At 38.6% G+C, this 14,527-nt stretch overlaps 1 protein-coding gene across 1 annotated transcript; it reads left to right on the top strand.

The window, feature by feature from the left end:
- Window positions 1-246: 246 nt before the first annotated feature.
- Window positions 247-3,220, top strand: LOC110230931. The gene is made up of 5 exons (XM_021035245.1): window positions 247-1,286; window positions 1,847-1,979; window positions 2,065-2,352; window positions 2,432-2,650; window positions 2,740-3,220. Exons 1-5 carry the CDS (start codon window positions 616-618, stop codon window positions 3,061-3,063), a joined length of 1,635 nt encoding a protein of 544 aa, XP_020890904.1. The 5' UTR covers window positions 247-615; the 3' UTR covers window positions 3,064-3,220.
- The last annotated feature ends 11,307 nt before the right edge of the window (window positions 3,221-14,527 follow it).

The raw sequence follows: 14,527 nt of genomic DNA on the forward strand, positions 1-14,527 counted from the left end.
GTTATAATTTTTTAAAACTTAATATCCCTATAATTAAAACTTATAATATATAACATTATCTATATATATACCTCCAAAAGTTAAATCACATAAACTACAAATATGAAATTTTTTATTCTGTATCTTAGAATTAATTAAGAAAGCATAAAAACTAATAATTAACCATTATATATTTTTACAAATAAAAACCATTTACTTATAAATTAAAGTTTCTAAACCATCAATACAATTATTATAAACTATAAAAATTAAACTTTATACTCTTAAAAATTAAAATTAAAATTAAAATTAAAATAGCGACTATTTGGCGACAAATTAGCGACTATAGTGAAAATTTTGGGTTTAATAAAAACCGCGAAACCAAACCCAAATTTTAAGCCCAATTCGGCATGCCCACTCGTTTTCCCTCTGAAGAAAACGCACAAAGGGAATCAGAAACCCTAATTTCATTCTCACTCTCTTCTCCTTCCTCAATCTCTTCCTCAATCTCTTCCTTAGTCTCAAATCGAATCTCTAATCAAATCCCTCATCGAAACCCTGATTTCGTTCTACAAATCGAATCTCTTCGTCAATCTCTTCCTCAAATCTCTTGCTCATTCTCAAATCGATCTAGCCATGCCTCTAGCTAACAACAAACGTCGAGGCCGCAAGAGATTATCCATTCCAAATGTGTCTCAGAGGCCAGTCGGTTCCAAACCCAACACATCGAAAAGAAAAAACCCTTTACCTCCTCAATACGAGTTCACGCCGGCGCCAGAGGAGCAGATTCCTCAGCCTGAGTCGCCCCTTGAGCAAGTCCAGCCAGTCCGCGTTTCCCCTCAACTGTCTACGTCAAGAGCTTCTCATTTCCGGGACTATCCACCGCCACAAAGGCTTTTCCAGAGCTCGGTGAATCAACCACGTGAAGACCATGGGTTGTCTGAACAAGAAGTCCAGCAGGAACAACCTCGACAGCAGGCACAGCCTCGACAGCAACCTTCTCGACAACAACCTTCTCGGGATCCTAGACAGCAACCTTCTCGACAACAGGAACCTCGACAACAACCTTCTCGGGATCCTAGACAGCAACCTCCTGAACAAGTGGATCCTCCAGGATCTCCACTTCATCACTCTCAGGCTCAGTCTCATCCATCATCTCAAGGGAATAATTTCCAGGATACTTTAGAACCAATGTTGCCGGAGCTACAGGAGGACACAATGAGGGATCTAAATGCCTTGCTTCTGGTGCCAAACCGCGAGAAGTTTACCACCGTCCTCTCTCCAACACCGCTGCCAAACACAACTTGGTATATGTCTCTTGATCCATTGATGTGTGAGTGTGAGTGTTATAAGATATGTTTGATGTCTCTTAGGTATCTTAGTTTGATGTTTTAGGTTGATAGTTTTGATGTGTTAGTGTATTCACACATGATTCTTGTCTTTGATGGTTAGTAGTTGGTCTCTCGTTTGACACATGCATCTGGTCTCTTTATTTTTAAACTCTTGTAGTAATTGCTGAGTCTGAGTTAGATTTATAATCTTAGGTTGATACTTGATTTGATACTTGTTTGATAGTTGATTTTACTTGTTTCATACTAGTAATGACTTGTTTGATACTTGTTATGAATTGTTTGACTTGTTTGATATTTGTTTTGACTTCTTTGCTTGTTTTGATTTGTTTGATACTATTAACTTCTTCACTTGTTTACAAATGCTGCAGGTTCAATCTACTTGTTTCATACTAGTAATGACTTGTTTGATACTTGTTATGAATTGTTTTGACTTGTTTGATATTTGTTTTTACTTGTTTACTTGTTTTGATTTGTTTGATACTATTAACTTCTTCACTTGTTTACAAATGCTGCAGGTTTGAGCGCGATGAAAAATCAAGACTTGTTAGGAAGATTACTAAAATCTTTACTAACAAATTTGATGGTCCTTATTATAGTTGGACTTGTGTGCCTCGTGCGAGACAAGAAAGATACTTCCTCGAGTTTGCGGTAAAGTCTTATGTCCTATAGCCTTCAAATCTGGTTGCATTTTTGTTCTTCCACTAACTCTGGTCTTGATGTCTTTGTGTTGTAGAAAACCCACACCTGGGATCCCTTGATAACAGGGACAGTTCAATGGTGGTTCGAGGAAATCTGTGGACGCCGGATGAAGGACATGGTAAGCAACGCAAGGACGAGTCGTGAAAAACCCGACTGGATCTATGAAGATACCTGGAAAATAATGGTTGCGTATTGGGATACTGAAGAAGCACAGAAGAGGAGTCAGATTTATTCAAAGGCTCGTATGTCTGACCGTAATGGTCTCGGTCCTCACATCCACTTGTCAGGGCCAAAGTCATATCAGCAAATCCAATACGAATTGGTTAGTATATCTGTCTTTTTCTATCACTCTTTTGTTCTATGATTTTGTGCTAATCATTACATATTTTGAAACATCGCAGGAAGAACTATTGGGAAGACCAGTGAGTCTTGGTGAGGTCTTCATTAAGACTCATACAAGGGCTGATGGTTCTTTTGTGGATCGGAAGGCAGAGAAAATAGCTAAGGTTTATGAGAAGAATGTGCAACAGAAGTTGTCTGAGCTGGAGGTATATGATTCGGACGGCGCTTCACGACCTCGAGAGCTAACAACAGATGAATATACAGCCATATTTCTTCACGTTAAGTACAATTTATCACAATCCACATATATTGTTTTTTGACTTTTATAGAGTTCTAATCTACATTCTTTTTCTCTTGTCATTCACAGTCCACTGAGAAGGATTCAAGAGGAACTCTCTATGGAGTTGGCAGCCTCAAGGGAATTCTTAAAAATGGCAAGCGCAAGCAACCCGGAGACTCTGCATCTTTTGTGGCAATCCAAGAGCAACTGAAGGAAGCTCAAAAAAAAATCGAAGAGCAGGCTGCTGAAAATACAAGGCGTGAAAAAGAGCAAAAGGAGAAGCTCGAGCACTTGTCCTTGGTGGAGAAGTACCTCCGACAAACTGATCCAGCCTTTTTGGACTTCATGAAGACTCATTCGGCTGCAGAAACCACAGAGCCTCTCTCAACCGGTCTTCCCCCAACTTCTTGAACTCCTATCTATCAGCTTCTTGTTTAGGTTCCTTTTAAATCTTTCCCCAAGTACATAAACTAAGTTCTTCTCTCAGTTGTTTTAAAGACTTGTTTTTGTTTGGTATGACTCAACTTTGTTTCTTTTAAATGAAGTGAATCTATGTTTTTAGCTTATTTACTTTTCAATTTAGTATTTCAATTTAGCATTTTAGGTCAATGCAAAATAGAAAATCGAACATGCCATTTTTCTTCTAAATACAGTCGCCAAACAGTCGTAAATCAGTTGGAAAATAGTCACTATAATCTTTACGACTACACTACAATATATGCAGATTAGTCGTAACATAGTCGTAACATAGTCGTTAAATTTAACGACTATGTTACGACTACTGTTACGACTGCACCCTATAGTCGTAACGTAGTCGGTAAATAACGACTGAAATTACGACTATAACATTTAGCGACTCTCGATTTACGACTACCGCTTATAGTCGTAACTTAGTCGTAACTTGTCTTTTAACGACTACATTACGACTAATATTGCAGTCGTAAATCAGCTGTTTTCTTGTAGTGACTCTCAGACGCAAAGTCTTCGAGTTCTGGGTACCCCATACCACTCCCATTCTCAGGCTACAAAGTCCTTCGAGCTATCGGTATCACACTCATACCACTCTCACTCAGGACCATACGACCTTACGAGCTCTGGGTATCATACTCATATCACTCACACTCAGGATCGTATAATCTTACGAGCTCTGGGTATCATACTCATACCACTCACACTCTGGGTCGTAACGCCCCGACCGCCACCTCTTTTAATGGGCCCCACGTCCTCTTTCGGCTCGTGGGCCCACCCATGTCTGACGGTCGGTCTGTTACGTCTGGGAGCCTTTAATGACTTGTTTGCCGAGCCTACATATCACCACATGATCTTTTCCTTTGTTTTGTCCTCACTCACATAGTTCCGACAATCAGTTTCCGGAAGGTCAACCATCCTGAAACTACTCCAGCCCAAGCACGCTTAACTGTAGAGCTCTCTCAGGATGGTTGACCGAAAAGATAAGTGCACTTTGGTGACATAGGTGGCCAAATCAATTCTTTTAAACCTCTCTGCATGCACCACCATATTCTTGAAACTGGGGGATTACAATTTACCCCTATTAACAGATCGCAACGTCCTCGTTGCGTACCAAGACCGTCACCCCCAACGGTGTGAGCCCATTTTGACTCCACACACGTCTGGGTTCGGCTCAGATACCAACTGAACCAACCCGACCCGTTTTTTTTTTAAATTAATTAACTAATATCCCCGTAAATATTAATAAATTTTCCCTAATTAAAAATCATTCCAAAACCAACACAATTCAAAACAAAAATCCAAATTCAACTTATTATAACTTAACCAACATAAACCAACAAATTATCTAACAATTCTAACAACTTATCATCCAAAAATCCATCATACTAAAAATAATAAACTAACACCAATGACACCCTAGATCATCCTCCTCTCCTCGTCATGATTCCACGATCACACTTTATCTTTACATGCACCAAGAAAAGCGATGCATAGGTATTTAAATAAATACTTAGTGAGGCGATCCTCTCATCTACGAGCTATACACATAAGCAACTAAGACCACATATCAACATATAATTCATGAAAACAAACCAAGCCAATGACAATCATCTCATAACACAACCATCACATGGATTTAAATTCTTGATCCATCAAAAATCCCACCTACACATCATAACAACAATCACATAATCCCAATCGCTTAGATAAGCTCATGGTCACGCACTCACCTCAGCTTAGGGATGATTTTTGAACAAGAACAACACCACACAACCACAGTTGACTTCTTTCTCACGTCAACAGTATCTCAAAATCACCCTAATAGCGAACCACAACAATCAAAACATTAATAAAAACCAACTGTTAAATTCTGGAAAAAATCACAGAATTGTCAGCCTGAAAGATATAACTGTCCACTTTCAAATCCCACCGTTAAAAAGCTTTCTCTACTTGTCCTGAAGCTACCAACAAAATATCATGACGATCAGACCAAGGGTTCGCTCGCAATCTCTCTTTTAACACACACTAGTCCAAATCGCGTCTAAAACAGAAGAGCTCACAAAAATAGGGATAACTCTTAGAATTTTGACTCGAATATATAACTAGATATAAGTCTTACCTACAATCCTAGAAAATTTCGTTACTTTTGGAAACGAATTGATATGTCGAAACTCTCTTCTACCTAAACGTGTCTGGTCTGGCTCTCTCTCCTTTCACCAAAGTTTCAGCCTGCCTCTCTCCCTCTTTCCCTCTCTTCCTCACGCCAAAATCCTCTCTCTCTTTTCTCTAAGTGCAGGCAACGACAGTCAAAAAGAGGAGGAGGATGAGATTAGGTATGAACCTATGAAAAAATATTAGGGCTTTTGGTTTAATTAAATTTAACCATAAATTAATTAAATCCCTCTTTGGTTTAATCAATCACTCCACTACCTTAGTAAACCATTTAGAATTGAACCGATACCACTCCAATTTCCGATATAAACACAACTATTTCATTCTTTTTGGAACACGGGTGTTATAATTCTCCCCCACTTACAGAGATTCGTCCTCGAATCTTAGGACATTGTCTATTCTGTAATAATTCCAACTATCATCGTCGCAACGACTTACTCGTCCCTTGACCCATCCGGCCAACACAATCTGATCACAAGGTCAAAAAGTAACACTATCATTGTTAAATCACTATGCTTTAGACTCCCATCATAGACCTATTGCTCACAACTCACCTCATACCCCTCCACTCTCAGACACAAAGTCTTCGAGTTCTGGATACCCCATACCACTCCCACTCTCGGGCCAAAAAGTCCTTCGAGCTGTCTGTATCACACTCATACCACTCTCACTCAGGACCATACGACCTTACGAGCTCTGGGTATCATACTCATATCACTCACACTCAGGATCGTATAATCTTACGAGCTCTGGGTATCATACTCATACCACTCACACTCTGGGTCGTAACGCCCCGACCGCCACCTCTTTTAATGGGCCCCACGTCCTCTTTCGGCCCGTGGGCCCACCCATGTCTGACGGTCGGTCTGTTACGTCTGGGAGCCTTTAATGACTTGTTTGCCGAGCCTACATATCACCACATGATCTTTTCCTTTGTTTTGTCCTCACTCACATAGTTCCGACAATCAGTTTCCGGAAGGTCAACCATCCTGAAACTACTCCAGCCCAAGCACGCTTAACTGTAGAGCTCTCTCAGGATGGTTGACCGAAAAGATAAGTGCACTTTGGTGACATAGGTGGCCAAATCAATTCTTTTAAACCTCTCTGCATGCACCACCATATTCTTGAAACTGGGGGATTACAATTTACCCCTATTAACAGATCGCAACGTCCTCGTTGCGTACCAAGACCGTCACCCCCAACGGTGTGAGCCCATTTTGACTCCACACACGTCTGGGTTCGGCTCAGATACCAACTGAACCAACCCGACCCGTTTTTTTTTTAAATTAATTAACTAATATCCCCGTAAATATTAATAAATTTTCCCTAATTAAAAATCATTCCAAAACCAACACAATTCAAAACAAAAATCCAAATTCAACTTATTATAACTTAACCAACATAAACCAACAAATTATCTAACAATTCTAACAACTTATCATCCAAAAATCCATCATACTAAAAATAATAAACTAACACCAACGACACCCTAGATCATCCTCCTCTCCTCGTCATGATTCCACGATCACTCTTTATCTTTACCTGCACCAAGAAAAGCGATGCATAAGTATTTAAATAAATACTTAGTGAGGCGATCCTCTCATCTACGAGCTATACACATAAGCAACTAAGACCACATATCAACATATAATTCATGAAAACAAACCAAGCCAATGACAATCATCTCATAACACAACCATCACATGGATTTAAATTCTTGATCCATCAAAAATCCCACCTACACATCATAACAACAATCACATAATCCCAATCGCTTAGATAAGCTCATGGTCACGCACTCACCTCAGCTTAGGGATGATTTTTGAACAAGAACAACACCACACAACCACAGTTGACTTCTTTCTCACGTCAACAGTATCTCAAAATCACCCTAATAGCGAACCACAACAATCAAAACATTAATAAAAACCAACTGTTAAATTCTGGAAAAATCACAGAATTGTCAGCCTGAAAGATATAACCGTCCACTTTTAAATCCCACCGTTGAAAAGCTTTCTCTACTTGTCCTGAAGCTACCAACAAAATATCATGACGATCAGACCAAGGGTTCGCTCGCAATCTCTCTTTTAACACACACTGGTCCAAATCGCGTCTAAAACAGAAGAGCTCACAAAAATAGGGATAACTCTTAGAATATTGACTCGAATATATAACTAGATATAAGTCTTACCTACAATCCTAGTAAATTTCGTTACTTTTGGAAACGAATTGATATGTCGAAACTCTCTTCTACCTAAACGTGTCTGGTCTGGCTCTCTCTCCTTTCACCAAAGTTTCAGCCTGCCTCTCTCCCTCTTTCCCTCTCTTCCTCACGCCAAAATCCTCTCTCTCTTTTCTCTAAGTGCAGGCAACGACAATCAAAAAGAGGAGGAGGATGAGATTAGGTGTGAACCTATGAAAAAATATTAGGGCTTTTGGTTTAATTAAATTTAACCATAAATTAATTAAATCCCTCTTTGGTTTAATCAATCACTCCACTACCTTAGTAAACCATTTAGAATTGAACCGATACCACTCCAATTTCCGATATAAACACAACTATTTCATTCTTTTTGGAACACGGGTGTTATAATTCTCCCCCACTTACAGAGATTCGTCCTCGAATCTTAGGACATTGTCTATTCTGTAATAATTCCAACTATCATCGTCGCAACGACTTACTCGTCCCTTGACCCATCCGGCCAACACAATCTGATCACAAGGTCAAAAAGTAACACTATCATTGTTAAATCACTATGCTTTAGACTCCCATCATAGACCTATTGCTCACAACTCACCTCATACCCCTCCACTCTCAGACACAAAGTCTTCGAGTTCTGGATACCCCATACCACTCCCACTCTCGGGCCAAAAAGTCCTTCGAGCTGTCTGTATCACACTCATACCACTCTCACTCTGGACCATACGATCTTACGAGCTCTGGGTATCATACTTATACCACTTACACTCTGGATCGTATAATCTTACGAACATTGGGTATCATACTCATACCACTCACACTCTGGGTCGTAACGCCCCGACCGCCACCACTCTTAATGGGCCCCACGTCCTCTCTTGGCCCATGGGCCCACCCATGTTTGACGGCCTGTTCATTACGTCTGGGAGAATTTAATTACTTGTTTACCGATGCTACAAATCACCACATGATCTTTCCTTGTATTTTGTCCTCACTCACACAGTTCCGACAATCACTTTCCAGAAGGTCACTCATCTTGAAACTACTCCATTCCAAGCACGCTTAACAGTGGAGTTCTCTCAAGACAGTTGACTGAAAAGATAAGTGCACTTTAGTAACATAGGTGGCCAAATCAATTCTTTTAAACCTCTCCGCATGCACCACCATATTTCTGAAACCGGGGTGTTACAATTCACCCCCACTAACAAATCGCAACGTCTTCGTTGCGCATCAAGACCGTCACCCCCAGCGGTGTGAGCCATCTTGACTCCACACTCGCTTGGGGTCGGCTCTGATACCACCTGTAACGTCCCGACCACTATTCTTCATGGGCCCACGTCCATGGATAAAAAGGGTCAAAAAAAAATTTATGAGCAAAACGAATTCATAGAATTTTATTTTTCTATAGACACAACATAATATTTATATTTTAAAAAATTAACCCTCTAATTTTTAAGTCGTAATATAATTTATGTGCCACGTGTCAGCTTGTAGTAGTTTGTGTTTAGAAGAAACCTTACTTTATTATATAAGTTGTTTATAAATGTGGGTACTCTTAATATGTTTATTTATTTATTTTTTTTTAATTCTTTTTTTTTGTTGAAATGTGTAATTTATTCATCTTTGGGTTAAAAAAAATAGGTACAAAAAGTGGGTAGCTATAGTTTTGAAATAAACCCAAACTCAACAACTTGAGCCGTGCAAAGAATTATTTCTCTTAACCTGAGCTATTGTTTTGATTTTAAATTATCTCATCATGGTCATTTAACTTTTACCAAAACGAATCGAATTTTATATTTTCATTCTGTAGTGAAAAAAAATAATATAACTAATCTTTTTATTGTAGATGTCAAATAGTTTAATAGGGAGAGTGAAAAACTAGTTTTTTATATGTATGATTTATTCTAAAATTATTAGTTTTAACTGAGACCAAAAATTAAAAAAAATCATATCGCTAAAACATTTAAATTATGTTTACACAAAATATTTTATGTTAATTTTTGTATGAATTGATTTGTTTTTTTTTTTGAAAAACTAAATGTAAAATAAGAAGAAAACCTTACTTTATTTTATAATATGCCACATGTCAGCTTGTGGTAGTTTGTGTTTAGAGAAAACCTTACTTTATTTTATAAGATAGATAACTAATCATTTTATTGTAGATGTCAAAGAGTTCAATAGGGTGAGAGTAAAACACTATTTTTTATATGTGTGATTTATTCTAAAATTATAAGTGTTAATTGAGAAAAAAGTTTGAAAAAATCATATCGCTTAAACATTTAAATTATGTTGGAACAAAATATTTTATGTTAATTTTGTATGAATTGATCTGTTTTTTAAAAAACTAAATATAAAATAAGAAGAAAAATAACATGTGTCGAGTTCTTAGATGCCACTTGCCAGCTTGTGGTAGTTTGTGTCTAGAGGAAACCTTACCTTATTATATAAGATAGATTCTCTTTCAGACCATCTCTTTCATACTCTTTAGTAGCTCGAGTGCTAAGATGTAGATATTTCAGGAATGTTCATCTTTTAAATGCTAAAAAGCCAAACTCTCCATCATTTGGATGGAATAGTATTTTTTCGACTAAAAGACTTGTTGAAATGGGTGCAAGATGGTTCCTAGGGTCGGGTTTTATCATATCAGTATGGCGAGATCTTTAGATTCCCGATGTTAATCCACGCCCCGCAAATGAAAGAGGGAATTTGTTACTTCCAAGCCTAATGGTTAACCATTTAATTAATCCGGTTTCTAAAGAATGGCGCCTTCCCATTTTACAAGAATTTTTGGATCCGGCGGATATTCAAATTATTAGTGGACTAACTATTAGTCAAGTTTATAAACCAGATAGGCTTATTTGGCATTATACAAAATCAAAAAATTATACAGTAAAGTCAGGATATCCACTTGCTCGGAGGTTAACAAAAACGATCGAATGGGACCCAAATTATAGAAAATTACAAGCACAAGCTTGAAAAGTCAAAGCTCCACCAAAAACAAAACATTTCTTATGGAAAATTGCATCGGGATCCTTGGCGATTACCTCCAAATTAGCACATTGAGGGATTCGTTGTGATATTATCTATAAAATGTGAGAGATGGCAGAGAAACAATAAATCATTCTCTATTTGAATGTTCTCATTCTAAAAAAATATGGGAATTATTCACAAAACCTTCAGGTACTTTTCCTTTAAGCTCGGAATTTTCAAATCTAGATTATCTTTATTGGAGGATGCCACCTCCTCTAGATTGGAGAGAAATAACCAACTGTTTTGCTTGGATTTTGTGGTTCATATGGAAAGATAGGAATAAAAAAGTTTTCAAAGGAATACTCTGAACCCACAGATATTTTAAATCACGATTTGAGTGAGAAATTAATGTGGGAAGATGCTCAGTTGGAACTAATCGAAACGAGAATTATTACGAAAAATTTGGAAAGCCTAATCCAATCTTTAAGATGTCGGATTGATGGCTCTTGGAAATCTTCGGATCCAACTATTTGTATAGGATGGTGGTGTTTTCAAGGAAATGATCAAACGATACTGCTTGGTGCACATAATCCCAATCGCTTAGAAAAGCTCATGGTCACGCGCTCACCTCAGCTTAGGGATGTTTTTTGAACAAAGAACAACACCACACAACCACAATTGACTCTTGTTCACGTCAACAGTAGCTCAAATCACCCTTAGCCAACCACAACAATCAAAACATCAATTAAAACAAAGTGTAAAATTCTAGAAAAATCACAGAATTATCAGCCTGAAAGATGGGTTCACGAGGCTTGATTCTGCTTAGATATGACACACCAAGAGCAGTCTCAAGATGAGATCGTGATATTACACACACAAACTCAAGATGAAACAAATTCAGATAGAGATTTTGATAAGAAAATGTTTGATGATCGTTTACAATGGAGGAGAACCGAATATAAAGAAGAAGAAGAGAGTATAGGAAGTTGTAGAGTCAACCTAGGGAAAGAAAACGAAATTAAACGCACAAAGACTGAATTCAAACGAAATGGGCTTTTCCCTGGCAACGGGCTGCGATACAACAATGGGCTGTGGTAGATAGAGTGTGGGCTTGCTTCGTTAAAAACCTCTCTTGGAAAACCCAAAAGACAAAATCAAGAGGAGGGAAAAAGAGTGCAAGTCACATACCTCCGTTGTTGTCGGTTAAACGGCTTGAATCACAACCAATGTGGTTGGACAAACTTCTTGTTTAAGATTACCCTCAATAGGTGGTAGAAGTGTTGTGTAGCTTGATTTAGTAGTTTCATCTTTGATCTTGTCATTGGTCCACTAAGAACATGCAATGCTTCATCCTCTTTAGCTTCAAGCTCTCCATCTTCATGCTGCTTAGCCTTGTACTCGATCGAGTAGTTTGTTTTCCGGTCGAGTATGTCCTTCTGCTCCTGCTTGATCATGTACTCGATTGGTTGGTCGAGCATGTCCTTCTTCCCCTGCTCGATCATGTACTCGATCGGTTGGTCGAGTATGACCTTAGGTACAAGCTTCTTCTTAGGTCCATGATTCAAGCTTCCCATTATCATATCAATTAAGAATCCATCGTTGAGGACAATTCAACTTGTAGACAGTCTATCTTTGCAACTTGTAACCTGAAACAATCACATGTTCTTGCACTATGGAGTTTATTGTTTGGTCGTTTCCACATCGACTTTGATGCAAGAATTGGAGCTAATCCAACTTTAGATCACTTGATGATCAAGAGTTCCAAGCTTGCCACACGGAAGGTGGGATGATGAAGGTGGTGATCTGACACGCTGGCAATCGCTTCTCTTGTGTGGGATCGATTCAAGGGGAATTAATGGATAGAAGGGTGATTGACTCGCTCAATCAGTGGGGTAATCGACTCACTCGATCAATGAACGAATGAAGGATGTTGAATCACTCAACAAACTTAATCCGCAGAATCCTGAAGTATCTTGTGACTCACTCACAAAGAACTACAGAACAATGACAAAGACTCAAACTTTGACAAGTAGAAAACGTTTCTATTACTTTAAAATGATCAAGGGTGATTTACAATGAGACTAATGATCAGCTTATATAGGGCTGATTACAACGTTCTAAGACTTCAAAGAAAGAAACAAAACATTAATGAAAATATTGGACATTAAATGTAAAATCGGTCCAAGTAAGGCAAGTAAGGTGTGGCTTGTATCTTGTCAACTTGGGGAGGAAGTAGTGACGTCTTGGAAGCTTCTGGAGGGTCTCAAGATTCTCACACAAGCGCACAAATAAAGAAGGAAAGATTCGTTGCAAGTTGATCTCCTTCGGCTCCATATATGGCAAGTAATAACTCTGCGGGTTCTTGTGTGGTAAGGTGTACCAAAGTTTGTGTGGTACATCTATTGTGTAGCCTAGATGTTCTCCTGGTTTCCATGTGTAGCTTTGAGGTGCGTCCAAGTGTAGTATAAGGAAGATTTCTTTGTTTGGCTTCATTTGACGCAGTACTTCAGAAAGTAGTTCAGCGAGTAGTTCAGCAAGTAGTGCAGCCGGTCTGTCAGCAAGTACATCAGTTATATGTACTTGTAACATCTTCGAATCAATTGCTTGGTAAATGATTCCTTGATGACTTGATGTTGCCTCGTTAAAAACCTTTCTAGGTAAACCCATTGGGACAAACCCTAGATAAGGGAAAAAGAGTGCAACGGTCAAATTTCCATAACATGGTGATTCGGCTCGCTGGTCTTTGATTCCTCTTGAACCATCATTAGTCTTCTTAGGGTTAATTTGCTGGTGAATAATTAACCCTAGGCCTTGTGCTTGATTATGACTCCATTTGGGCAAGAATCCTCCAAAATGCTCCATATCAACCGGTTTGATACATGTACCGATTGGTTTGGTATACTCTCGGTTTGGTTTGCTTTGGATGTCCGCATCATACCCTCTCCCTTGAAAAAGTTTCGACCTCGAAACTATACAATCTGCACCAAGAGAAAGCAAGTTAGCTTTCATTCGATTTTGGGAGGCTAGGGTCTTACCTTGGTAGGGTGGCGGTTTGATGATGCATGGTGCATCAGGTGGCTCTCCTTTGAGCAAGAAAGATAGGATCACTCCTCTGTTTTGATCCGGTGCTTTGAGTTGTCGTGTTGCTTGCTTAACTCCTTCTCGGGTTTGGGCTTGAGCTTTAAAATCCGGCGGTTCCTCTTTGATTAAGCAAGAGTTTGAAACTCTTCTAGTCTCCATGATAGAGGGTGTTAGCATCAATGGTGCTGGTTCACTTTGGTTTTGAATTTGGTCGTTGACTTTATCACTTCCGGTGAATCACCTTTATGTTCCATGTGTTCTTTGTTGGTACCTGCAAGTTCATCAACACTTTGGGCAAGAAACAAGTGCATTAAAACAGTCATGGGATCAATATAAACAAGTAAACCAATTTCGGATTGAACCATTTCTTTTCCACAAAGTGATTCAGAAAGTATGTCACAAAGTACATCAGCTACTTGATATGTCCTAAGACAAGAAATTAGTTCCATAGATTTATTTAAAAGATCTACTATTTTCTCACACTCTTTAAGGATTAACAAGTTTATCATCACATCATTCGAATCGCTAGAAACAATTAGAAGTAATAGTTTACTTACCTGACTTAGATACTCGGTGAGTGTATCTTTCGAAATCAACTTGGTTTGTTGATTTGATGGCTGGTCCGGTGGTTCTTCTTGCAGCAGGATGTTGTTGGTAACAATTTCATTCTCTTTAGTGACAGATTTGCATATCAAAAGATCTTGATATTGCTGTACAACATCATTCGTTGTTGATCCCTCTTTTGGATCCACATGTGTCTCCTTATTACCTACATGTGTCTCAATACTTTTGGCACAAGACAAGTGTATTAAGGCAGTCAAGGGACGTTCATAAACATAATGAAATAAGTTACTTTGAACCTTTTCATGTGTTAGACCAGAATCAACTTCTTGTTTGCTTTGATCCAAGAGTAACCGTAACATTGTTGTGGCTTCTCTTTGATCTTCGCAAATCTTCATGGTACCTGTACTTTCACTGGCACTC

The sequence above is a fragment of the Arabidopsis lyrata genome, assembly GCF_000004255.2.
Source record: "Arabidopsis lyrata subsp. lyrata unplaced genomic scaffold ARALYscaffold_2, whole genome shotgun sequence".
Lineage (NCBI taxonomy): Eukaryota > Viridiplantae > Streptophyta > Magnoliopsida > Brassicales > Brassicaceae > Arabidopsis > Arabidopsis lyrata.